We start from the raw sequence: 25,970 nt of genomic DNA on the forward strand, positions 1-25,970 counted from the left end.
GAGTTACACATCCAAACTTGCCTTGTGTCTCATCAGCTCCCTCCTGAATCCTCATTTGCAGCCTACCAAGAGTATGAGGTTGTCCTCAAGTCTTCAGGGGCAACGGTTCCACCCATACTATACGACTTCTGCACTCAATTATTTTTTTCTGGCCAACTATTTGTTCGATCTGGAGCCAGTCACCCAGTCATTCGTGTGGAGCGGCTCAACTGGCAGGTTCACCGGGGACACTTTCCTCTTGCTCACGAATTTCAACATGCACACGCTGTCGGCACGGTCTATGTTGTCAAGGTCCACATCAATCCAATTGTTGGCTGTGTGGGGTCTGTGGAAGTTGTGGATCAGGCCAAGAGTCAGGTCAGCATTTTCAAGCAGCATATTTCTGGTTATTCCGGAGCTACTGAAGTGAACATGTGCTGACGGTGATTGGGCTAGTCTAAACTTGGTCAAATCATGCTCGCGGCAACCAGCGCACAAGCCCACGGGATCTTTCAGACTACTAGACGAGGTGATTACATCAGGTTTGGCGGTGTGGCAGGTCAAGCATCACTGTCGGGAAGCAGCTTACTTGCGTTGGGTGTGAGTGCAGTCAGCTTTTGTCTCAGAGTCTGTTGGCTGACAGTGCGTTGTTGGCAGGCGGAGCACGCTTCAAAGATAACCCGCTCCCAGAAGAGCCCCTACAACTTGAGGAACCATCCCAGCACACGATTCAAGCTCAAAGTCAAAGATTGGCAGAAACCGTCGAGGATCAGGCAAAAGAGGGAGAAGAGGCGTAAGACTTGGTTGGGATAGGGTTTTTCAGTGGAGGAGTCTTACACTGCCCGGGTCATTATAATATCTATTCCTACTATCACCCCCTGTTATTGTCTGTTCAAGCTCGACGGCGGGTAATTCAGGCCATGCACTGCAGTTCTGGTTGCATGCGTTGCTCAGACACACATCCAAGGGCTGAAACTACCAGACCATGATTTTATGAAATGGAATCCTCACAGTTCCTTTCGTCTGGCAGAGGCTTACCGTAATCCTGAGCATAGGGCATGTGCCTTGATAGGAAGCGCAAGGACCACTAAGGGTCAGAGGATTTAGTGCGCTGCTGCATTTTGTGACGGCACAGGCACACATATGTGATAAGGGTGGCAGTGGAAAACCAGAAGGTACAGGTCTTGAGAGTATGTACAACGGGAAGCAAATGAGTGAGATAACTGGCAAATACACAACACATGGCCCATCGTGGACCCTTTACTTAGACTGAGTAGCATGCGGGAGAAGAAAAGGGGAACTCGGTTTCCAGGTCTCCCACTGATTGAGGAAATCATTCGATATCACCTCTGCGAGCTCAATTCGTGTAGGCAATTTGATGTGAGCAAGGGGGCAGATCTTGTCCGGTGACTGGAATATTGGAGAGAAGATCTTGACCAGATATGCAAAGGTATTCTTCCAAATAGGTTCTCTGGGCACGTGGATGGTTGTTGAGTGCTGTTTGATGATTGACATCGCTTGGATGAATGACATACATGCCGAAGTTCCTGCAATCCGGTGGTCCCTCGATGTCACAAACAGACCCCGTACTCCCGCAAGGACGAAATAGATAAGTGGCTGATAATTTTGTTTTTTTTGATATAGTTGGAGGTGGTGGGCGGCGTCTTCGGGGAGGCAAGCTACGTCTGAAGGATTGTCGGAAGTGCTAGCAACAGTTGTTTGGGGTGTGTCCTGAGGGGGCTGTCGATTGGCGCGGTTGTTTGCCTTCTTCTGAGCTGAGGTCAAGGGCGCCTCGCGAAGGTAGTGAGTTTGGTATATGATGTAAGTCATGATAAAATCTATGATGACATTGTGGAATTCGTGCAGCACATCAACCGAGTGGAGACGCTGCTTGCTCGGAGGCAAAGGGTTATCACTCTCAATCGATGAGGTAAAGGTGGATGAGGAGTTCTTGACAGTGTCGAGATAGCAGAGGGCATCTACAGCCTGAGTGACGTGATCGGTGCTGGGATTGGAGGTGACTAGAGGTGGTTTGAAGAGGTTGTCCGCCATCAACTCCACAGAAGCGGCAATAATCCTGGCCCATTCAATTTGCACGTATTGTGGCGGGTGCAGGAGGCGGAACAGGCAGCGAACAAGGACTGATTCTGGATGATTGGTCTTGGTAACCGTTGAGATGAAGGAGCCTGGTGGGAGATTTTTCTCCTTGTCGCCAAAACTGGTCAGCTTGGGAAAGTCAATCTGATCTGGGCAATACCATTGCTCATGTTGTGACGGCGCTAAAAACTGTGCGGCTGAGAAAAAACGGAGGGTTGTTTAAATGACTGGGCAGAAGGGACCTTGAATCAACTATAAACTCACCCAGTGATGTGATACTCTCAATCCATGAAGTGTACGAGCAGGCTGTGCGTTGCAAGTGGTGGATTGATGGCGCGATGGGACTTTGAGGTTGGATGGCGTGTGCGCAATTGATAAGCAAGGGCGCTAGTGATTCCCAAGTAGTGCAATATTTCGCCCAAGAAGGTTTGGTGCCTTCAAAGGTATTGTGGATGCTGATGATGTGTGCGCGGATTGTGTCGAACTTGATGATTGTAAGCTTTCCCGCAGCCGTGTCTGGGGTGGCATCGTGTGGCTGACCGGCGATAGCGCTGGTGGTTGCGGTGGAGGTTTGTACTGGACGCTGCTCCGAGGCAAGAGGACTAGCTTCGCGACTCGCGGGGTTGAACAAAGCAGGAGATGCACGTTGCCCGCTTTGATTGTCATTTGGTTGCAAAGGTGAATTGGGAGAAGTTTGATCGGGTGATGTCACAGTTCCGATTTGCGGTACCGCATTCCGGGTGGAATTGCTTGAAGCAGGCGACGTGAGAGGAGACCATGGCTCAAAAGTTCTGGCACCTGAAAGTACCGTAGTGCTTGGCGTTTCACCGATGTTCATGTCCGGGAGCGGCGTGCTGGTCTGGGGTGTAGAGGTCAGAGGTTGTCTCACTCCAGCCAAAGATTGGTAGCCAGTCGCGGAAGCTGGGGCCATGCAATCAGGAGGAAGGTTGGAACTGTCACGTGTGCCCGTGTCCGACGCAATCGATGGGTTATTTGGGTTGCTGGCGAGCAGATTCACGGCCTTGGTGGATGTGGAGCGTGGCTTACGGCTTGAACGAGGTTTTTGGCGCGATTTGGAAGTCTTGTTGGCGGTTGAGGTGCCGGCTTGGGAGAGGTCGGTGATTTTGATGTCCTCATCGTCAGAAACAACACCTGTGGCTTCCCATCCTATGGTGGAGAGGTGTCAGTGAACAGCGAACAGCAATGATGCAAGGGGGGATGTTGAAGGGGCTGACGGTGTTTTCTTTTGGAGAGAGAAGCTGCAAGTTCTTCTGCCATACGTTTACAGCTGCGGGGAAGCTTAAGGGAAAGGATCTCTTTGGTTGAGCGGGCGGCAGCTTCAATAGAACGACTGAATTCTTCCGGGGTAATTTCTTGGATTTCAGTGCGAAGGATGGATTCCTCAGGATTTAACGAACGCTGGGGTGCACCAAAGGCCGACTGGAGTGCAAATTGCGTGAAAGACGGTGCGGGGAGTGGTTTGGGCGGGAGGTTCTGCTCAACTTCATATTCGGCTATGACAAACATAGACACAAGACAATCAGGATCGAGTGGCTAGCTAGACAGGAAAAAGTCTCCTTACTCGGAGGTGGAGTGGATGACATTGCGCGAGGAGGGTCTTCAGCAGGAGATCTTGAGGTTGGTAGGCCTGGCTGCTCGGAATCATCCATGGTTGGGTGTGAGAGGTTGGTCGTGTGAAGTTGGTGTGTGCGGTGTCAGGCGTTGGGAAGGCGAGTCGGAGCAGAATGAGACGAAGCGATGGGGGACAGGAGAGGCCAGCGTGATTGGGAGTGGGGCTTTTATAGACAGCACCGGTCCTTTGTGATGTGGCCGAGAGTTTTGTGCGCACATGCAGCCTACCTTTCATTGAGGGTGCAGCCATTGCCACTCTACCCGCCGCTGACGCAATCTCACATGAATATGTTTGGTGGACATTAGAGAAAGGCCTGTTTGGGAGTTGATGACACAGGGCTGACGTGAGCAGCTACAATCTACTGTGTGTAGCTCACAGAATGGATCATCATGAGTGGGTCAGCGCTGGTCCCACATGCGTCGCACGGCTGAGGGATTCACTGGATGTGGTGGGCCAAAGGCCACAGCAGATACGCTCAACATCTCCTCCAGGATTGGGCATGCCGATGGGGATTGATGGGAAGCAAGGCGCTCGATTCCAACCTCTCTACCACACATGTCTACCGCAACGTACGGCCGTACATGACGGTGGACAACACGTGAGTTTCACCAGATACCCGCTCCCACTCACGTCAACGAGGTCCCCTGTGCCACGCAGAGGGGAACCCGTCGGGTCTGGACCGGGAGGTGCTACAGTGAATCGATGCCTCTGTATGCGGCGCAGCTGGCACCACCTATGCAAGGGAGCCTGGCCACCTGCGGTCCGTGGAGAGCCTGGCAAAGTACCGCACGTGCGCGGCAACTGCTGCGCGTATGGGTCTGTCGCGCACGACACGCCCTGTGCACTTGTCCACCGTCATGCACGGCCGTACGTTGCGGTAGACATGTGTGACATGTCTGCACATGTCCACCGCAACGTACGGCCGTACATGACAGTGGACAAGTGCACAGGTACCTCCCAGATGGTCTTCCATCCACAACAGTGACACTCGCGACTCACGGGTTAGCTGCAACTCATGGAAGCCATAACCCAGGCCAGCATGATTGTGCCACTGTAGCAAGCTACAGCCATGGCGAAAGGGAGGTAGACACAAAAGGTGGCAGGCATTCTGAACCTTCCCACTGGTCCTCACTTGTCCACCGTGATGTTCGGCCGAACGTCGCGGTGGACATCCGACTGCGTGCAGGCCTGCTTGTATGATCGTCTTCCACCAGAAGGTTGGAGCCCGACATGGAGCCAGCCAACCAGATCTCACTCTTGACTTAGGGGACAGGGTACATGCTCCTAACATCACATGCATTCAAGCTCAGAGGCACATGTCAGGGCTCCACAGGCAATCGGCCACGGGGGAGCTGGGGACCAGAATTTCACTGTTTCTGTCATCAACCATGAGCAAGCTAACAAGGGACAAGGGGGCATAAGTTGTAACACTGTGATAATCATCAAGACATGTAAGGTTATGGCATTCAGAACACGGAATCAACTATGGCAGTCAGTCATGCATCCATTTGCATGGAGCCGCCAGGTGCGTCGGTCGAATCTCCGCCTGCCCCCCCTCCCCCAGAATGGCGGGGTCCAGCGTTGGATAGATCGGGGTTGTGAGGCGCGCTACCCGGTGGATTACTGGGGCCAACTTGACGGGAGCACTTTTGTTGCATGCTCCTAGCAATCACATTTAGACCAATGGCTGGGACCTTAGAGATGGTCTCTTGTTCGAATGAACCTAGCTTATTCCAGTAGATTGGGCTGTAACAGTCGAGAGGCAGACTGCGTGGGACGCCAACGATCCCTTTAGTAGTTTTGAAGTTCCGTGCGGAGCGTCGGTAGATTTTGTTGTTTGCAGCAATCGTTTTGGGGTGTTCTGCGCGAGCCATAACCATCTTGTCAAGATGGTGTAAGATTGTGGTAAGGTCGTCGCTACGCCAGTCCGGGATGAGTGTAATCGGTGCGCCTTTGTCCGGCCCATCTTCAATATCAGATCCGCACTCTCTCTGCTCCACGATATGCGCCAGTTGGATGTTCTTTTCAAAGACTCTTGCCGCGATAGCACATCGGTTATCCTTAATCTGTCAAAACACTGACATTTAGCTTAACCACCATTTGAGGGGAGCAAGGAAAATGATTGCAAGTCATTATTTACCTTCTTCCGCCATCGCATGTATTGCTCCTTGGTGGATTTAGCGCTCTTCAACTTGTCGTATTCCTCGACATTCATGTTCTGAAAATCTCGCATTTCGCGTGATTTGGTTGCAAGCCACCGGCCAAGGATTCCAGGCGCCTGACCTGCTTGGGTGTCTGTGATGGGTGCCGTGCGCCGCATCCACTCAACGGCCTTTGATGCTAAGACCTCAATGACAGCTGAGTTCCATGACGAAGTATCGCCGGTGTGGCCGACATCCCATTGAAATGTGACTCTGGAGATACCCGACAAGGCCATTGCCCTCTCGACTTTGGATTTAGTGTGAGGACTGATGGGACGAACGCTTTTGCCCGTAGCTTTTGAGACCGCAGGAGTGAATGGCGGTAACGGAATGTTGCGCCGGATTTCCTTCTCAGCGACCCCGACATAATAATCGATCTCGGCTGCTGGTCTGCCAACGAGAGCTTTGCGCACCCTGTTGAGTTGCTCGTTGATGACCGCACTCCTCTTCTCCACCCAATGTTGGCCGGCCAGTTCCTCGGGAGTTGGCGCTTGAGGGTAGTCTTGAGGTTTCTCCGGCTGACCAAGAAAGAACTTGACAAAATTTTGGATACTTCTCGAGAACTTGTCGTAGTGCTCCGGGAGAGGTGCCTTTGCTGCAATTCCCCTCACACGCCGGGATGATCGCCGCTCGCTCTCATGCTCTTCAGCCTGATTGCGAGCTTTCCTGGCGTTGGCAACAACAAACTCGGGATCCAAGCGCGAGGGGTCGTCAAGGTCAGCGGGAAGCTGAGCCGCAGCGGTGGCATTAGGGTCTGCACACAAATAATGAGGCAGTCAGTCACTTTATCCAAGTTTTCTGAACAGTAGAACTCCACAAGCCTTGCTGATCGGTCTGCATCACTGTTTCACCCGGGGCGGCGGTGCTCCGCTGTTGAAATTCAGGGACAAGCCGATCCACCAGACTCAAGATCCAACCCTCGTCATGCCCAGGAAGAGAGTCTCCATTGGCATTGCTTCCAGGTTGTTCGGCCGAATTAGCATCGTTGGTACTCATATTTGAAGGGTCAAAATGGTCGCTGGTGGGCAAGTGCAAAGACACACTCAAAGCAAAGTAGAAGGACTGATCACGTTGGTGTAGACAAATAGGCAGGGGGTGTATAAGTCTACGTGTACAATTTGAGTGCGAGGAAAGGATGGAGCATCAGGATGGGGGACGGTGTGTCTGAAGTGGGTCTGAATTTCTACATCTATCGAGATTTCAGACACACGTCAAGCAGGCATGCAATACAACTTGGAGGCCGTTTGGCCTTTGTTGGAGATAAGCTGGGTGCGGGGAACGGGATCCCGTCAAAAACATCACAAAGGGTTGTACCGAATGGCTTGCCTGCATTGCCCAACTAATGAGCCATGTGTGGACACTGCGTAGTTCAACTATCCACTAAGCTGACTCATCACCGAGGCCTTCCCACCCCTAGACCAGGCAAATATGGACCAAACAGCCACAATCAGGATGAGTGCATATCTCTTTGGAAGAATGCACATGCCGAGTGACTTACCAAGGTCCCTAGACCAACAGCACTGATGGTTTCTTGGGCCAGTCCAAATGTTCCGGCAGCGTGCCTCATAATCGCAACATGACCAATGAGAAGGTCACTGTGAATCACCGCGCTTGCCTCCTTGTCAGCCTCAATTAAGCGGCAGTTGAGATCGGGATAGTCGCGATATGGGTCCTGACTCCTATGTAGTTCCCTGAATGGCTTCACTACAAGCCATGTTACGTCTGGTGATTGGTTGGAGCGGAAGATATTCACGACCTCACCAAAACGTTGATCTTTGCCAAGGTAGAACTCCACTAAGGAGTTTCCCTCGTGAACCTCCTTTGTGGTGACTGTCTTCCTGTTGACTCGAACGGTTTTAACTTTCTCCACTGTGGGGACCAATCTGACGTGTGCCGGTTTCATTCCTGGCGGAGTGCGTGCCATAAGTTGTGCAGCGACCATCCTTTTCCATTTGACAAACACCACCTGCTCAAGGTCAAACATCTTTGGGAGCCCTAGTTCTACCTCCTCTGCCACCAACGTGTTTACATAGCTTGGGTCTTGCTGGAGAGAATGGAGGGTTGAGTTGAGATGCCACTTTGTAAGCAGTGTCTTAGGGATGTCTTCTGCAAGAATATACAATTGTGTGGTTAGCAAAACGGGGGAATCGTCAAGTCAGAGACCAACATACAAAACAACTGACCAAGATGGTGGTTGGTTGGCAACCTCTGTAGCATGCCATTCATACGCTCTTGAGCCCATGCTGCAGTCGACCAAGGCGGACCAAACCTTCAGATAACGTCGGAGAAATGCTGGGTCATATGCAAATTAGGTTTGCTTGGTTTTGAGGGCCACCCGCTCCGTAAACATTTGCAGTACTGACAGATGAGGCTGTCAAGCTCATTCAAGTCCTGCGCTTGTATTCTGGGCAGGGTTATGAAATGAGCCACCTGAGAAAGGGTGGTGGTTGATTCTAACAGCAGAGAGACTCTGCGGCTGCTTTCTGTGGTCGCAGCACCTTCCAGTGCTTGTACCCAAAGAGGTATTAGGGCAATGGTGTAGTAGACCTTGTAAAGGAGCAGCCATTCTGCCGCCTTCAAGGAGCCATGATTAGCCGATCCCAAGTTTCGGGGCACTCTGTCAATCCAGGTGGGCAACACGGTGTGAAGGATAGTTTGACGAACAATATCCAGTTCTTCTGGCAACAATCGGGGACAATCATTGTCGTCTTCACAAGGAGGCCTCTGTGTGCAGTTTCCCCCCTTCACCGTACTATCGCTTCCTCCTCCTTCTTCTGATTCAGGGTCTTCATCCTCCTCACACTCGGTGTATAGAGTCTTCTTCCTCAGCCGTAGCGAATAGGAATGACTAGATGAGGTGTCTGAGTTTGCGCCACTGCCACGAGTCTCCGCGTGAGCTGAGGGACATTGATCCTTTGCGCTTCCACCATGCACCTCAACGAGAGTTCTACGGGTCCTCTTAGTAGGTCGTTCGTGTTCAGGTGTATAATCGATTTTGCTTGCATTGTCTGCCATTTTTCTTTTCCCCTTGGAACGCTTTCTGGATCGCAGCTTCTCAGCAAAAGGCGGCTCCTTATACACGTCGTCATTCTGCCATGCTTGGTCTAGCTCCTGAATCTTGTTCAGTTGCGCTCCAGCTGCAGGCAGATTCAGGAATCGCATGCTGTGATCTTTCAGGTCACCCAGCACCAACGCGTGCATCAATTCGATTGAACAGTGCTGAACCGGTCGCCAATAGGGGAGCTCGTTGAGTACACTCCATCTTGCACCATTCGCCTTGGCAAATGCCTTCCTCTCTGTGAAGTTTTGGATCTGCAACCACGCATCTGCGAGTTGCCGGTGGGACTCGTCAGTCCGTGGAGGAAATTTGGCGGGATCCGTCTCGTCTAGGTCGTTTTTATTGAGAAGACAAAAAGAACAGAAGAGAGTGGCGGCATGACTTCCAAATCCAGCCGTCTTGCGCAGGGCAGGTAGGTCCGCAATCAGTGGGAAAATTACAGCACAAACATTTCTACCGGTTGGATGAAGGGAAGTTGATTCAAACCAGACCCCCTTCCAAAATTGCTGCAGCTCCGTGACTAGAGGGCGAAGTATGTGGTTGATCTGTTCCAGTTTAGGCTCCACCGGGCCTGGGATGATCCCAAAGAGAAAGATATTCTCCAACCTGTATCGATGAGTCGGAGGTAGGTTCAGGCAAACTAACGTAATGGCGCCGACTGTTGTGTGCTTTCCAAGATTGGAGCTTCCTTCTGGGATGAACCAGTCGAGATAGAGACTGAACACAAGGTTACCAGAATGTTCCGTATATCTTCCTGTACCATCATTACTATCCCCAAATTCTTGCCAAACCCGGCCATGCCACACATCCTCCATTGGTTCGTCGTCACGCCGGTGGTTTGCGGCCAAAGACGAATCCAGCAAGGCTTCAAACGGAGGGTGCAGCAGCCGGCTCTTCAGCCACGATTGCAGTGAGACGTAGGAGAATTTCCGGACTGGGACGACAGCTCCGCTCTTGTTGATGTTGACCTTGAAGAGGGCTTCATCACATTGTGGCGTGATATTCTCGGACTTGGCCCACTTGCAAAAACCCTGCTTAGGCGATAGAAAAGGCTGAGTGCATCGTGGCGGGTTGCTCCCAGGCTTTGCATCTGTGGAGTACAGTGCAAAGCATTTTGGGCAGCATATACAGCTCGTGAGGATTGGATTCAACCCCAGGCGGTGGAAAACGGCTTCCTGAGTCTTGGGGATCTGCTGGAGAATTTTGTGTGGATTGATGATAGTTGAAGTTTTCCCACTCCAGATTTGCGCGAGAAGGATCACGTTTGCCCGGACAGCCTTCAAGAAATCCACCGCGGCACCTTTACTGAGCTTGTTTGCAAACACAGAGGACACCAATTGAAGCATCACCTGTTTGCAAAAAGCTTCATTCAGAACAATGGTGGTGACTGCACTGCCAGTCGGTTCGGTTGAGGCAGGCGCAGATTCAACAGGAACGCGCTATGAAGAGGGTAGATCAGTATCTCCTGCCAACAGGAACACCTGACTGTTCAGACTTACGACACTTTCATTTGAAGGTCCCGCGTCTCCGCATGCAGAAGCAGAGCGCTTGGATTCCTCGAAGGACATCTTTGACTGATGGACTTGAAACACCCGATGCGTCAAAACTTGTCCAGGCACAATGCCTTGTCCGTCCTCTTCGTGCTGAGTCTTGTCACAGCCATACTGCGTGCAGAGACAGACGTACACACCTCGGTTGCCCATCGGCCTTGTCGATTCCACTGATCACGTGTCAGATGTCTGGCTATCTTTGTTAGCAATTGAGCAGGTTGATGGAGGGACAGGAGTCTGTGGCTGCACAACCTAACCGAAGTGCTGCAGGCAAGGCAGGGAAGTCTGCACTTCTTGCACGACCACCTCAACTCAACTGTTCTCCCATCACTGTATATCCATGGATCAACCCCGCCACACGCGTGGACGGTGAGGCTTGGCGCAGCTGTGACAACTCTCCCTCTCAATTGCCATTCTTCTCTTGTCTTCTAACACCACAATTCTTCTTCAGACGCCGAACTACATTGGACTTAAAAAGTAGGCCGCTGAATTAGTTGCGTGAAGTCAGATCTAGAGCCAGCTTTGCTTTCCCCGCTGTATCCCCAACAGCTCCTCCGCACTCAACTGAGCGGCAAGCATGGTGGTGACGTTCAGGGTTAAAATGTGAGCCACAATTCTGACAAACATCAGCTGAGGACAATCTGGTGTCCGCAAGCCTCCCTGATACCTCTATAAAATCTGCCCCACTGAGCATCATCTATCCTCCCGTCATTTCCACCTCATTTTCCAGCTGCTAAGTCATGCAAGATCATAGCTTTACTCCTCTACAACTACTGTGGCTGCAAGAAAAGCAAACACTTGTTGATGTCGAAATGCAGCGTACTGTGGACGGGTCACATGCTGTTTCGAACTGTGGGATCCATCTTGACCAGGCCTTCCTGTTTCAGCAGAAGTTGTATGCCGACGCCGGTGACATGAAGCTCCCTCGATGGGCCGTGCCAGATGTCTTCGCAACCTGGAACGCCATAAGAAATCGAGAGGGCAAGGGTATGTCTAATCCATAAATTCATTGGTCTCTCCCGTCATCAAGAAGGTCTGATGTTCCGATTCACAAGTCCTGTGAAGCGTCAGACAAGCGTATCTGAGAGTACCAACAGCGCAAACGGTGGCCTCTTGTAGCTGTTGGCTGCGGCCAAATTGTGAGTTCCTTGTGGCATTTTGGTCTCTGGCAAGTCACTGCCCCTGACAGTTTACTCCCCCTGCCACAGTCACAGGGAACACTACATTGGCCTTTCGCGCTCACCTGCTCTGTGTCTGAAGCTATCTCCATAATATCCTATGCCCATATGTAGAACACTGTGACCAGTGGGCTTTGGTTTACCTGCAACACATATCAGGTGGCGTGGAGTGTATGTAATATGGAAAAGGTGTCTTACAAGACACGGATCTGTCTTCTCTGCTCATCTCTCTTCAAGATGATGTCAGGTCCTCCTTCAGGATGTCGGCTGAGCTGGGTGAGAACCATGAGTTTGGGGAGACCACATCCGGTGTGTCACAAGGACTCGGACACTGTGCCTTCATACTTATGGCTGATAACACACCTGCGCTGCAGCTCGAAAGAGGCTTTATGATGGGCCTGCGTGGCTCTTCAGTTGATTTCTGGGAGGCAGCTGCGTTTGTGCATACAGCATCAGGCCAGGCAGAGCTTGATTGGGTGCCCATCTACTAGCAGAGCCGCTTGTGCGCAAGCTATGCATGTGTAATGCCGCCCTTCCACAGGGAGGGATCTGTGAGAATGTCCTCATGCTCGGTCAATGTGGACAATGTCCACCATGACGTTCGGCCGAACGTCACGGTGGACATTGGCCGCAGCACAGCTGCGCCATCTGTCTTGCTTGTGACACTGTGTGGATGCAGCGGTTGATTTCGCCTGTGACATAGGTCCCCATGTGCAAGATGTCCACCCTGATGTTCGGCCGAACGTCACGGTGGACATGCTTGCTACTCCCTGTCTGCGACGTGCCCAGCCCGCTCTAGCAGCCCAAACAATCCCTCTCCAGTGCCCCTTGTCTTACGTGCACCTTGCGTCCCTTTGACATGGTTGCCCCACAAACTCCTTTGTCATTCCAGACCCTCAAGCGTCGACTGCACTACTTAAGGTGTGCCCCTGCTCTTCCTGCTTCGGGCACAGATCTGCTCCCATCTTTCTCGCCCTATGTCATCATCCACAGCTACCTTGTGGGATGGCAAACCGCCATCCCAGGCAGCAAAGATCAACGCTATCTACTCCACAATTCTGCCAAACTCCCAGTCATCTTCTGCCCGGAGCATGGCAGCTTTTGTACAAACTCTGCTCCAGTTGGTTTTTTCCCCCAAGAAACCTCCTTCGGATGATTGGAAGATCCGTCCGCCGGCCCACAACTTCCACGTTGGCTCAAATCTCCCCGACTCCATCTTGATCCATCCGATAGATGCTATTCCCCCAGAGGCGCTGCTCGCCAAAGCTCAAACAATTCACTCAATATTCAGAACCATCTTCCTTCAAGACCTCTCGAACTCCCATTTCCCAGGTACGACGTTTGCGTGGGATCACCCGTGGGACGCCCACTGGAACCAACTCTTTCCGAAGTTCATCATTAAGCACTGGTTGAATGCCTACGGTGCTGGAGCGTTCAAATTATTCTTCATCGATCCTGTGGAAGCTCACAACTCGTCAATCCTCCTTGGGTTGCTCCATCAATGGTTCATCGGAAGGCAGGAAGGCCTTCGATTGGGTCATTTCTCAGGCGAGTGGCGATCTCAGAAGAAGAAATCCGAAAGCAAAACCAAGATCCGGATGCAGGTATGCTCTTTTGGTACACATCTAATCATGATTGCACACTTATGTTACTCCTGCTCAACACAAGGTTCAGCAACACCGTCAAGAGACACTTTCCACACTTCCGGTTTCGCCAGCCCTCCGCACAGCGTTTGACAATATCAAGGCCACATCTGAGACTGAGACCACACCTCCCAGAGCTCTATCCAAGCTGCCATTGTCCTGGCGATCAGACGAGTTCACCCGGTTTGCTCAACAGTTGGATACCATCTACACACAGAAAAAGATCAATACCAACGGACGGACCTTTGTCCACGAGTACATTCTTGAAGCGCGCAGAATACCCTCACACATAACACAATCCAACAGCTTCAAAAACGTACCGCGCAACTTGCCGATCAACTGCTACGCTGCAAGTTACTTATCAACTCTATCGAATTCACAGCGGGCACTGTTGAACCCATCTGACGCGGTTGTCTGGCCTAATCTTGTGACATTGTGCTGAAGGTACATATATTCAAGGTAAGGATTTGCCTATGATCCTGTGAGGTTTGTCATCAAGAGCTTAGCACATTCATATTGTTCGTTTCCACCGGTAGGTACACTCAGCCTAGATGGTGAATCCCATCAGCGACTCCTCAACTTGCTCTCATGTACATAAGATAGACAAGAAACCCGCTCACAATGCCAATTCGCACTTGCGTCTTTGTACTTGAAAAATGTTCATCTCCAAGCTGCCTTGTATGTAGTACCGATACACCCAAACTGAGTTTCTCTGGCCCAAGCGGTAGAGTCGATCAATTGCTTGGAACTCCATTGCAGGGTTCCAACTAGGCTCCTAAGTTTTAATGAGGCTGATCAGCCTGGGTCTTGCTCAGAAAAAAAGATGTGGACTTGCCATCAAGTACACATTCTGAGCACATCGCAAGTCAATCCCCACCCCCGCTGCCTGCAGGGACGCAAGCAGGACCTTGCAATTACTGTTGCCTTGAAATGTGTTGAGGTTCTCATCACGCTTTTGCACCTTTAAGTTCCCGGTTAGCCAAGTGAATCCAATGTGGCTTTCTTGCAGAGCGCGCTCAACACTATGAATAGAGGAATCACCATGAGTTATTTATGCACAGTAGGACTTGGCTTGTATGCTCACATCTCCAAAAAACCAACAAAACTTGAGAAGACAACTGCCTTTGGACGCTCGATCTCTCGGCCTCCGCTGAAAAAGACCAAAAGACTGTCAATCAGGTGGATGATCTTTCCAGAATCCTGCCATCGCCATGTTGGTTGGATGGGTAGTACCGCACGTGCAAAGACTGGATGATTGCAGAATTGACGCAGCATTGTCAACTGGCGGAAAAATTCGGCCCTGTCCCATTGCTCTTCGGAGGTTCGAAGTCTTCCAAAGTTTTGGATGAAGCTTTCATGCAAATATCGTGAGTGTCTTTCCCACTGCGCGCTATATTGCACCACCACTGCCTGCTCGACCTTCTGTGGTAGCTGCAACAGAACATCTTTTGTCCTTCTCAAGCAGAGTGATCGCATCAGCAACAACAGAGTCCTAATAGCTTCAGGTGCCCCCACATTCATTCTGGGAATAAGGTAACTCTTCCAGATGAGATCGTTATCCCACGGCGGCATCTTCAATGTGGTGATCAAGCTTTGGAGGTCCGTCAGGCGATTCTGGACCGGTGTTCCAGTTAGACACAACAAAAACTGGTAGTTGAGTTGCTGGATGTTGAGCGTGCGGTTCGCTGCTGGATTCCTCATCAGGCTGTCAAAATGAAAATCAATCAGATTGTGTGACGTCTGAGGTACAACGGACATTTTTGACTCACTGTGCTTCGTCCAGGACAATCCTGTACCAGCAGAGATCGAGGGATTCAATGGTGTACTGGTTTGGGTGTCTGTTCCCACTAGTGCCAATCATTTCATACGTTGTAAGAACTATGTGAGCCGATTGAAAGTCCTTCCGAGTAAGTTGGTTCCGATGGGGTCCGTGGAACACATGGTAGGTGATTGCCTGATCTTCAAAGTGAATGTTGATTTCACTTTCCCAGTTGGTCAGTGCTGCTAGTGGGCAGATAACCAATGTTGCAGATGACCGGTGGGACCAACTTTCCCACATAAATTGCACAGCGGAATCAAAGGTCAAAAGGATGAATTCTAACGCCGTCAAAGTCTTCCCTAAGCCCATGTCGTCTGCCAGGATGGATCCTTGGGCTCTTGGTGATGTTGAGTCGCCGAGCGGATTGAAACCGGTTTGATCCACGCAACTGCAAATCCATGCGTTTGTAGGGTGGTTCCAGAGCACCATTGGATCTGCGTCGGCCGTCTCGTTATTGCGGAGGAACGAGAGGGCGGTCAGCTGATGGGGTTTCAAGGTCGTGCGGCATTGGCAGAGAGCTCTCGTGACCCAGGGTTGTCGAGCTGTGACCTCGTGCGCTTCTGTTCTGACAAACTCAACCTGCGGGATGTCAAAGAAGACACTTGGGTTGTAGTTCCATATTGGGGTCAGATCTATGTTGGCAGCCCTAAAGGCCATCTGGACACGGTGAATATCTTCGGCACGGCTGAAGACACAACCTCGCAGCTCAGGTGGAACACCACAACAGCTCACTACAAAGGCGCGCACCTTCATGATCCCGGGATCGCTTGATGAGAATTCGTTACTTGTGACTGGGGTCGAACACGAAGATATTGGTCCGAGCAAGGGACCAAGGTGCTCACTCGCCAGAGAGCTGAGGCGACCAATTTTCTGCCGCGGTGCACAATACACATGCAATTCTTGATGACCTCGTTGGAGGAAGCCCACCTGGGGGTGATGGTCTGTGTTAGAAGAGGGCGGAGACGGCGACACCGGTGCGATGAATTGTCCAAGACAATATGCACTTCTCATGGCTACGGATGGATTGAGGATCGGGCAGGTGATTTGGTTGGACTAGGCCTCTGGGGAAGTTATCTGAAAGTCCGAGTCGTTGTGGGTGGCAGATGTTAGTTCCCACACTCGGCCAGGTCGGGCATATGTGAGTTGGGGGCACTTGAAAATTGTGTGAAGTTTGCTCAACTCCGTAGCCCGAAAACTTCACCTCAGTCAGTGCAAATCTGGGCCAAGGAGAAAAACAAACCTGAGGATCATATCGGTTCCTGTTTGGCCAATAGCACATACATCACCAAACACCAGGCAGTGCTGTGACCGTGCCAGGAGCAAACTTTGATAATACATGCTCACACCCATATTTTTGTCATTTTCTTCAGATTCATTTTTCACAGTGGCTCCACTCCCACCTGCAAGATTCTCCTGCTGTTGAAACATGTGCTGGACAAGGTTGTAGCTCGTGTATCATTTTGGATGACTGCTGTGGTGGTGGAAGTCACCCCAAGTGTCAGTGGGGGCACACAACTCACTGTTGACAGGGAATCCCAATGACCTGTTCATTGTGGTGCACATCTTCCCCATCACCTCTCAGGTGGCACAAGCAAACACTTCTTCAGAAGATGACAAATATGTTGGAGCTGCCAGACATCTGGTCAACCAGGCCGCCTCAGGGGCAATTAACTGATCCACCTTTGGCCACAGTTCACAGAGGCTTTGTCGGTTTTCACATTGCTGAGACACACTCATCAAACCATAGAGCTACCAGGGTACATTACATTATCAACTGTTGCACTGTGATCTGGAGGTGAATGCAAGCCAAATAGCCTAATTACAGTGGATTGTGTGGTGAAAGCTGTCCTAAACCTGCCAAGAATTGTCCCTAATTACCTGCCAGTAATACATTCAGACACTTCGAGTGTGAGTGGTCAATCATGGTATCCACCCAACCATCTCAAGGAGTACACTGAACCACGTAACCGCCACACCACAAAAGAGCAATGTATGGCAGAATGGGGTGATGTGGATGAATCAAACAATGCACTGGAATTAAAATGACATTGGGTTAAACCTACATCTCATGTCAGCACAAAATCTTCATGAGTTCAGACTGATTTCAGATCAACATATACTCACATTGCTCCTGCCTTTGGCAATGTTTGAACATGAATATAGAAGTTACTTCTTGCTGATCCCGGGCAGACATCAGACTGACTTCAGACACCGTGACAGACAGAATTACGGTCCGGCACTCTCTGAAGAGTGCCACACATCCCCCCCTGGTGACTCCTTCCCTGAGTTATTGAGTTGTGGCGCGCATGCGCAGTTGTGACGTGTCAGCGCTACCAGGCGCGCCAAACCACATGTACATATGTAAATTACATAAGCAAACTGTGAAAATTTTCGTAGTCTGGATCCCCCTTGCCTGAGGCGGATCTACAGACTTCAGCACACCAGAACCACACCCCAGATAACCCCAGGATCACCACCAAAGAGCTTACAACACTCCCAGTATACCTACCGTCACAGGTGCCTAGGATATTGACAGTAAGTAACCTCTTTCACTGAACCTTGTTTATCTCAGAGGTACAACTCTGTGTCTTGCTTGATCTGTTCTTTTCTGCTGGCCTTTGCCTTCTCTTGATCACAGGGCTGTCCCTCCATAACTGCTGGCCTTTGCCTTCTTTTGATCACAGGGCTGTCCCTCTATAACTGTTGGCCTTTGCCTCTTAATTGACCTAAGGGCTGTCCCTTCATAATCACTGGCCTTTGCCTCATTCTTGGTCACAGGGCTGTCCCTCATATCTGTCAGGATCCCTCCACGTTTCTTTGGTGAGAGGAGGCTGTAGCACTTTCTAGTAGAGATCGCCAAGTGGACCCAGGTACCCGCCGCGTGTCCGGGTACCTGCGGTGTTTTTTGTGATATTCAGACAACCGTACCCGTACACGGCACCCGCGGGCGGGTACCGGCGGTACTTTTTGCGGGTACCGCGGGTACTTGTGCTTTTTTTTATCCAACACCCTCACTCGATGACAGCTACAGACTGTTCATCGGGAGTGATGGTTCCTCCCGATGACCGGGCTCTGTCCCAGTCATCGGGAGGGTTGTTTTCTCTCGATGACCGGGATAGAACCCGCTCATTGGGAGTGATGGTTCCTCTCGATGACTGGGATAGAACCCGCTCATCGAGAGGCTTGTTTTCTCTTGATGACCGGGATAGAACCCGCTCATCAAGAGGCTTGTTTCCTCTTGATGACCGGGGTCTGTCCCAGTCATCGAGAGGAAACAGCCCTCTTGATGAGCGGGTTCTATCCCGTTCATCAAGAGGGTTTTTTCCTCACGATGACCGGGTTCTGTCGCGGTAATCGAGAGGGTTGTTTCCTCTCGATGACCAGGATCTGTCCCGGTCATCGAGAGGGCTGATTCCCCTTGATGACCGAGATCTGTCCGGGTCACCTAGGGGGTTCCATTCCTCTCAATGACCGGGGTCTGTCCCGGTCATTGAGAGGGCTGATTCCCCTTGATGACCAGGATCTGTCCTGGTCATCTCGAGGAATAAACCCCCTCGGTGACCGTAACAGCGGGTACCCGGGTACCTGGAAGACCCGCCTGCCGCGGGTATTTTTGGCGGGTATCTGGGTACCTGGTGCTTTTTTGCCTGAAATCCCGCACCCGGACCCGTACACGGCACCCGCGCGCGGGTCCACTTGGCGATCTCTACTTTCTAGCACAGCTTGGCAGCACTCTTCTGAAGAGGTAGCTTAGCCTGTGGACGTGCATTCCCACCATAATAACCTTGAATATCTTCTTATCCTGACTCAGCTCTGTTTTCTCTTTCTCTTTCTCTCTCTCTCTTAATTGTATTTTCTTTATCCAAAGAAATCCAATTATTCCCCCCTTTCTTTCTTGTGTCCTGCTGTCACTAAAGAGACTCAGGCTCACATTTTTGGTAAAATTAAAATCCCCACTCCCGTTTGGGATCGCAGAATTACAATTTTGACTCCCAAAACACCCCCGGGTCAAAATTTGGTCATGAGGACCTGGGGGAGACGTTGCAACACAAACTCCTTTTGGGAGTCGATTTTTTAATTTGTGGGAGTCAATTTCTCAACCCCCTCAATTAAACACATGGGAAATTCAGTGTTTATCATGTGAGTCCCACATGAAACTCAGTATCTCACCTGAACACCCACAAACATATTGTGATAGAGAATTTCAAAACAGACCCGGGTATGATTTACACCACCATTACCCGCGTGTTTTTTTCTAAAAACGGGCACCTGGCACCGCCTGGCGGGTACCAGCGGTCTTTTTGGCGGTTACCAGTGGTACCCGCAGTGGGTTTTTTTCATCAAACCTCACTTCAAAGCCCCTGTCTTGATGGACAAAAAAGACCGGTCATCAAGAGGACATTCACACAGTCCCTTGATAGACGGCAAAGACCGGTCATCAAGAGGACATTCACACAGTCCCTTGATGGACAGCAAAGACCGGTCATCAAGAGGACATTCACACAGTCCCTGGATGTACCGCAAAGACCGGTCATCATGAGGACATTCAAACAGTCCCTTGATGGCCGGTCAGTGCCGGGTATCAAGAGCAGTGTATGCTTGGATAGCCGGTAAGACTGCCGTCCCTTCTCAATGAGTGGTGTGACTGGTCGTCAAGGGGGCCATCAGAGGAGTGTCCTCTTGATGACCAGCTAGAGAGGAGCATCTATGTACTCCTCTCTAGCTGGTAATCAACAGGAACATGTAATCCTCTTGACGACCAGCTATAGGGGAGTATGCATGTACTCCTCTTGACTAGAGATGGCCAAACGGGTCCGGGTACCCGTGACGGGTGCGGGTACTTGCTGTGAATTTGTCCAATTTTGGACACCCGGACCCGGACACGGCACCCGCCGACGGGTACTGGCGGTACTTGAGGCAGGTACCGCGGGTACCGCACTGGTGACTGATTGAGTGGGGTATGTACACACCCCTCTTGATGACCGCACATTGAGCGGGGTGCACATCCCACTCGATGACCGGCCATCGAGTGGGGGTGTAGGCCGGTCATCGAGCAGAGTACACACCCCGCTCAGTGGCCGGCCATCGTGATCACCCCACTTGATGTCCGGTCATCACGTGGGATGTGGAGGTGTGTACTCCGCTCAACGATGGCCGGTCATTGGGGTGTGTACTCCACTCGATGACCGTTCATCAAGAGGGGTGTGTACTTGGTGACCGGTCAATGGTCATTGAGTGCGCATCCCACTCGATGGCTGGTCATGGAGTGCACCGGCCATCGAGTGAGATGTGTATCCCGCTTGATGTCCGGTCATCAAGCGGGGCGTGTACTCCGCTTGATGTCCGGTCATCAAGCAGGGTGTGTACCCCACTCGATGGCCGGCCATCCACTGCTGACATTGGCGGGTACCTGTTTGGTACCCGGGTACCCGGTGATTTTCCGGCCCAAATTGCATACCCGGACCCGTACACAGCACCTGCGGACGGGTACTTGAAGGGCAGTGGCGGGTACCCGCCAACGGGTGCCGGGTACCGCCAAACGGGTACCCACTGGCCATCTCTACTCTTGACAATCAGCTAGAGGGGCCTTTCTAGTTTATCATTGAGAGGAGTACATATTTCCTCTTGGAAACCAGCTAGAGAAGAGCATGTACTCTCTAACAGCTGGTCATCGAGAGGAGTTACTCCTCTTGACAACCGGCTTTGACCGGTTGTTCAGAGAAGTAAATACACCTCTTGCAATGGCCTGCTGTATCAGTGGCAATCCAAGCTGCTCTCAATGGCCAAATGACCAGTCACCAAGAGAATTTTTTGGTTCTGAACACACTTATGATGGCCGGCCAAAGGTGGCCCTGGGCTGGGCTACCCGGTCCCCCAACCGGGGATGGGCAGTACCTGGGTACCGCACCGCTTTTTGCCAAAATAACGGGCACCTGGCACCGCCTGGCGGGTGTGGGGCGGGTGCGGGTGGTACCTGCTCACAGGTGCCGGGTACCGGTTGACATTCTCTATATTGTGACCATCAAGACAGGTGAAATGAGAAAAAAATTAAATAAGAGACAAGACTAAAGCAAAATATGGGACTAACAGTTTTAGGGAATAAAGCCATTAAGTTTGGCAATCTTCCTTCTCTTGAGTTGTGTTGTTGTTGTTTTCCTTTTTTCAGATTCACTAGTAGCGGTAGCAGTTGTAGCAGCAGTAGAGGTAGCAGTTTCAGCGGCTGAATTTTTGGGCCTTGATGTTCTCTTTTTTGAAGTTTCATTCCTTCCTTTGGTGGTTTAAATTTATTACATTTCTGGAGAGGGTGTTCTTGGTGGAGGACTAGGAGCAAATGAGTTTTATCCCCCATACTGCTTGATGCACAAATCCAATGTTAAACACTGCAGAAACTACATGTTAGATTGGACAAAAGTATCCGATTAGTAGCTGGAAAGATGTTGTCCAATGAGTTAGGCAATCTGTACGGTCTAGATTATGGAACTTGTCAGACAAAGTCACAAACTCTGCCCAACAACTGCTTGGACAATACTATCTGAACAATTAGTACAACAGAGGGTAGTTGCGTTACAGATAACAGCAATGTAACACCAACATAACAAATTTCTGGTTGTTACCGTTACAGTTACTCATAATGGCAGTGTTTTATGCTATCAAACAAATTCAAGACATTCTTCTTTACACAAGTTACGTTGTTGGAGCGCGTGGTGCACCAGATAACAAGTAAAAATTAGGCTAAAAATGTCATTTTTTTTGCTAGGTGTTGTGTTATCCATAGGATAATGCTGGTAATGGCCTAAAAAAATGTGGCACTTTATGCTACATGCGAGGCAAAAAAAGACCGCATTACTAGTAACTTAATGGGCTGCAGCGCGTAACAAGGATAGTTAGGTTACAAAAATCATGGGGATAACGTAGCGTAACATAACTACCCTCCGTTAGTTAGTCTGCACAGTGAGACGGACACATTTCATATGTCAGAATCGCCAGCTTTATTCGAGACAATGTCATATTGAAGGCTTGGAATGTCACTAGAAATCTAGACAAACTGGCCTTCAAAGATGATTATTACACATACGGAGACTAAAAGTAATTGTACCCAGAACAAGCTAACTTTGTAAAGAATTTTTTCTCCCGACTCTTATCATGTAGGGAAGAATATTTCATAGGCATCCAAGAGTCTTTTAATGGCTACAGAAAACTCAGTCTTCCACATAATCAACCAGGTCATGAAGTGTTTTTGAGCTGAGAAGCTGCTGTTGTCCGCGATCATTGGAACAATATGGAGGCTCATGGAAAATAAGGAAGCATCGAGTTTGGCTCTGAGACTGTGGACTAAATTAACAAAATAGCTATGATTTAGATGCACAACATTTGGTTCCAACAAATGCTCTAAATAAACCACCAAGTGGCCAAGGTTGGATGCGGCATGTTTAGGCGAGTTAGTGAGTTCATACAGCTCATGGGGCGACATCTTCGTAAACAGGGGCCATTTGTTATTCATGCCAAGTCGCGACAACTTCCGGAAAAAAAGTCTCGCAAGTTTCATGATTGGGATGAGCAATTCATCCAGATGGACAGCCATTTTTCTGAGGGGATGCAACATTTCGCGTCCGCCGTGGGTGTACGGATTGATCAAGCTCAAGAGGTTTGCTAGTGATTCATCAAGAGTCTTTGTATGCGATGGCCAATCATATTGAACGATGTCGATTTCAGAATCTTTGAGGCCGTGAATAACCGAATCGATCAACTCCACGGCATCCGACGTAAGTTCGACCGCCTTAATGTTGAACCAATTTAATTGTTTTCTGAAATTGCAATCTTTGGCTGGGTGTTTCAGATGTTGACTAAGTTCATAGCACTTATGATAGGCGTGACTGATTGTATCTTGCATTCGCTGAAGGACAAACAAAGTGTGTTCAATCTTGGAAATTCTGTAGTGTTTGAGTTCGTTGTCGTGCTGGTTATTGGTCTTGACATTGTGTAGTATAAATCGTCCCTTTGGAAAAACGGTCTGACTTGCACGTTAGATTTGGTCCCAACATTCATCAAGTGCCGGTTTACGGTCTTCCATAAGCTTGAGCATCGAGTGAGGTCCTTCCAGCAAATCGCCTAGCTTGATCAGTTCATCCCTTAGTTTTGGGAGAAGGTTCGAACGCAGTTGAAGCAAGGCGTCTTTCGCCCAAGTGATAGGCGCGTCACGTGTCTGTCTCTGGTCGGTCTCGGCTGATCAGATCAAACCCAAGCAAGTTTTTGGTTAATCGAGTAGAGTGGCAAGATGATTGTTGAGAGGAGAGGATAGTGCACATAGTCGAGATGTAAATGGGGAAATCTGGGTGAGGAGATGACTAACTACGAGCCCAAATCTCCAAAAAGTCCATCTCTCCCCAGCACGACCAGGACAGCAGTTGCGTAATGCGATCTATTTAGTTATAACTCAGAAGAAGGATTTATAACTGAGGAGAAGGTGGTATTTATTCATCAGAAAGGGACACCCGGATTGAATACGAACCCGATATTTATGTAGCTAGACCAACCTCAAGGTGACTTCGAAGGAACAGTTGCTTGCCAACCGCTCCCGGTGCCGGTCGTCTCGAGCTCAACTTCCTCTCCGACGGGAGGCACTTGTGTTAAGTTCGCGGTCCTCCATGGCCGGGGGCCCCGCGGCTTCCAGACATCCCGGGTGTATGTATGCACCGCATGAGTCCGCTGGCTCTGCTCATTCCTGAAGACCTTGGTAACCCGATGGACATCCTCACCGACGACCCGGCCTACTCGACCTTCCTGCACCGCTACCTGCTCCCGAACCGGCCGGTGCTGATCCGCTCGAGGACGGTGCTGGGATGGCCGGCAATCACCCGCTGGACCGCGCCGGCTGGGCAGGAGGAGCCGAGCGCCGCCGGAGACCGGCGCGCAGACCTGCCCGGCCTCGTTCAGACGTACGGCCACCTCGAAGTCCCGGTGGTCAAGCAAACGATCCGCTCGGCGTGCCCCGATCACCAGCCCGGGGCGCAGGCGTGTCGCTGTTCTCTGGACTGGGGTAGACGCATCTCGGGCCAGGTGGATGCCTCGATGACTTTCAGCCAGGCCGCCGCGCATTGGGAGCAGAAACTCAGGTGCCTGGATCGCGTCGATCAGCAAGAAGGCCCGGGAACACTTGAAGATGAAGTGATATACGTGAAGGACTGGCATTTGATCCGAATGCACTCGCTCCAGCAGGCCGATCACGAGGCAGAAACGCGCCGGGAAGGACAAAAACCGGCTCCATTTTACAGGGTGCCCGAGATATTTATGGACGACTGGATGAACGAGTGGGTCGTTTGCTTCGATCGCCAGGACATCTTTCTATTCGAATGGAGCCGACCTGATCCCGACCAGCTATTACTCGGCAGAAACAGACGATGATTTCCGATTCGTGTATATGGGCGAGCGGGGCACGACGACCGGGCTGCATACGGACGTCTGTGAGCCACCCCAAGCCGCCTTGCCATGTCTGCTTCGCCATCCGACGGGCTTCTGACCATCTGAACCGGACGGCACACCCGCGACTGGCTTGCACAGATAACTCGTACTCTTGGTCTGCAAACATCGTCGGCAAAAAGAGATGGAGGCTGTTCAGTCCTGAGAGTGCGGAGAGCATCACTGTCGAGCAATCTCCCGGGGAAATCATCTTCGTGTAAGAGGCTCAATCAAATGACACTGCAGTCGGTCGTCGAGCAATAATTCTCTTTGCCTTGTCGCTGGCCGCTTCGATCACGCAGGCCGAGTGGATGGAGACACGAAGTCCTGAACATCTCTCCTCTAGTGATCAGCATCAACCACAAGTAAGCACCTGAATCCGTTCCTCCCCCTTCTCGTTAACATGCGCTCTAAAGGCTGGCTATGCGCCTGGCTTTGGAAGCTGGTGCAATTCTGTGAATCTGCCGTCAGTGTATGACGCCTTGGCGAAGGACATCGAGGACGTGAAGCGATCGATCGCAGATGTCAAAGACTTGCTGAGGAACAAGTGGGCCGCGCAACTGCCAGACAGCTCCGCGGGCCCAGGGAACCCTGCTGGTGCAGGATGGGAGCTCGAGTGGATCGAAGTCGTCCAAGAGTTAACCAAGCAGCACTCGGGCTGGAAGTCAGTCCCTCTATCTCAGAGCTCTTTCATCCTGTCCCAGCCAATACTTGATCCTATTCCAGAAACTGTAAGAGGACTTATCCTTCGTTGGGCCGTTTCTAGCTGGACCACATTTTGGGGGATGGTCCAATTCATCACCCGGCGCGACTTTAACGAGGGCTCTACATCGCCGCTCTCTGATCAACCCGTCCCCACTCACTCACCTCCGCTGGAGTTTGTCAAGGCCCAGATCAGCTCCTGTGTTGCCAAGTTCAAGACGAGGGACGAGTTCATGTTGGATACGAAATTGGGGCTGATCATCCACGACATCGAGTCTTCTCTGTCAATGCTCAAATAGTGTGCTGTGGCTTGACAAAAACAACCGACTGTCCTTCATGCGCCGTTTGCCAAACTCAATTTGCCTGCCGCAACGCTGCATGGTGTTTTTTGTTGTCTGATCGGCCGGGAGGAATGCCTCGCGCCGACCATGTTTCCTCCTAAATGATCGGACTGAACAACAAGCCAGCCCGGGAGGAAGCCCTCCCTGGTTGCAAACGCACCATCACCTCGGCAAGCACCCGCTAAGAAAATGACTCGTGACATTCGCCTTTTGTTGCAAGTGGTGCCCTGGTCAACTACACCCTCTTTTGTGGACAAAGTCAAATTTATCTGGGTCCATATCTGACCGAAACCTATGCGGTTATGCCACAATC

At 50.9% G+C, this 25,970-nt stretch overlaps 5 protein-coding genes across 5 annotated transcripts; 1 reads left to right on the forward strand and 4 right to left on the reverse strand.

Moving 5' to 3' along the window:
* Nucleotides 1-1,013: 1,013 nt before the first annotated feature.
* On the reverse strand, nucleotides 1,014-3,007 carry PtA15_2A379 (uncharacterized protein; the record flags this gene model as incomplete). The annotated part of the gene is made up of 2 exons (XM_053166394.1): nucleotides 1,014-1,066; nucleotides 2,617-3,007. The coding sequence occupies 2 exons, from the start codon at nucleotides 3,005-3,007 to the stop codon at nucleotides 1,014-1,016; spliced, it is 444 nt and encodes a 147-aa protein (XP_053017621.1).
* A 3,650-nt stretch (nucleotides 3,008-6,657) lies between these two features.
* On the reverse strand, nucleotides 6,658-6,906 carry PtA15_2A380 (uncharacterized protein; the record flags this gene model as incomplete). The annotated part of the gene is made up of 2 exons (XM_053166396.1): nucleotides 6,658-6,664; nucleotides 6,728-6,906. 2 exons carry the CDS (start codon nucleotides 6,904-6,906, stop codon nucleotides 6,658-6,660), a joined length of 186 nt encoding a protein of 61 aa, XP_053017622.1.
* Nucleotides 6,907-22,357: 15,451 nt separating this feature from the next.
* Nucleotides 22,358-23,049, reverse strand: PtA15_2A381 (uncharacterized protein; the record flags this gene model as incomplete). The annotated part of the gene is made up of 2 exons (XM_053166397.1): nucleotides 22,358-22,483; nucleotides 22,558-23,049. The coding sequence occupies 2 exons, from the start codon at nucleotides 23,047-23,049 to the stop codon at nucleotides 22,358-22,360; spliced, it is 618 nt and encodes a 205-aa protein (XP_053017623.1).
* Nucleotides 23,050-23,181: 132 nt separating this feature from the next.
* Nucleotides 23,182-23,536, reverse strand: PtA15_2A382 (uncharacterized protein; the record flags this gene model as incomplete). Its single annotated transcript, XM_053166398.1, has 2 exons — nucleotides 23,182-23,381; nucleotides 23,509-23,536. 2 exons carry the CDS (start codon nucleotides 23,534-23,536, stop codon nucleotides 23,182-23,184), a joined length of 228 nt encoding a protein of 75 aa, XP_053017624.1.
* A 319-nt stretch (nucleotides 23,537-23,855) lies between these two features.
* On the forward strand, nucleotides 23,856-25,615 carry PtA15_2A383 (uncharacterized protein; the record flags this gene model as incomplete). The annotated part of the gene is made up of 6 exons (XM_053166399.1): nucleotides 23,856-24,466; nucleotides 24,534-24,619; nucleotides 24,717-24,831; nucleotides 24,917-24,979; nucleotides 25,057-25,278; nucleotides 25,381-25,615. The coding sequence occupies 6 exons, from the start codon at nucleotides 23,856-23,858 to the stop codon at nucleotides 25,613-25,615; spliced, it is 1,332 nt and encodes a 443-aa protein (XP_053017625.1).
* Nucleotides 25,616-25,970: the final 355 nt, after the last annotated feature.

Source organism: Puccinia triticina, chromosome 2A (assembly GCF_026914185.1).
Source record: "Puccinia triticina chromosome 2A, complete sequence".
Classification (NCBI taxonomy): Eukaryota; Fungi; Basidiomycota; class Pucciniomycetes; order Pucciniales; family Pucciniaceae; genus Puccinia; species Puccinia triticina.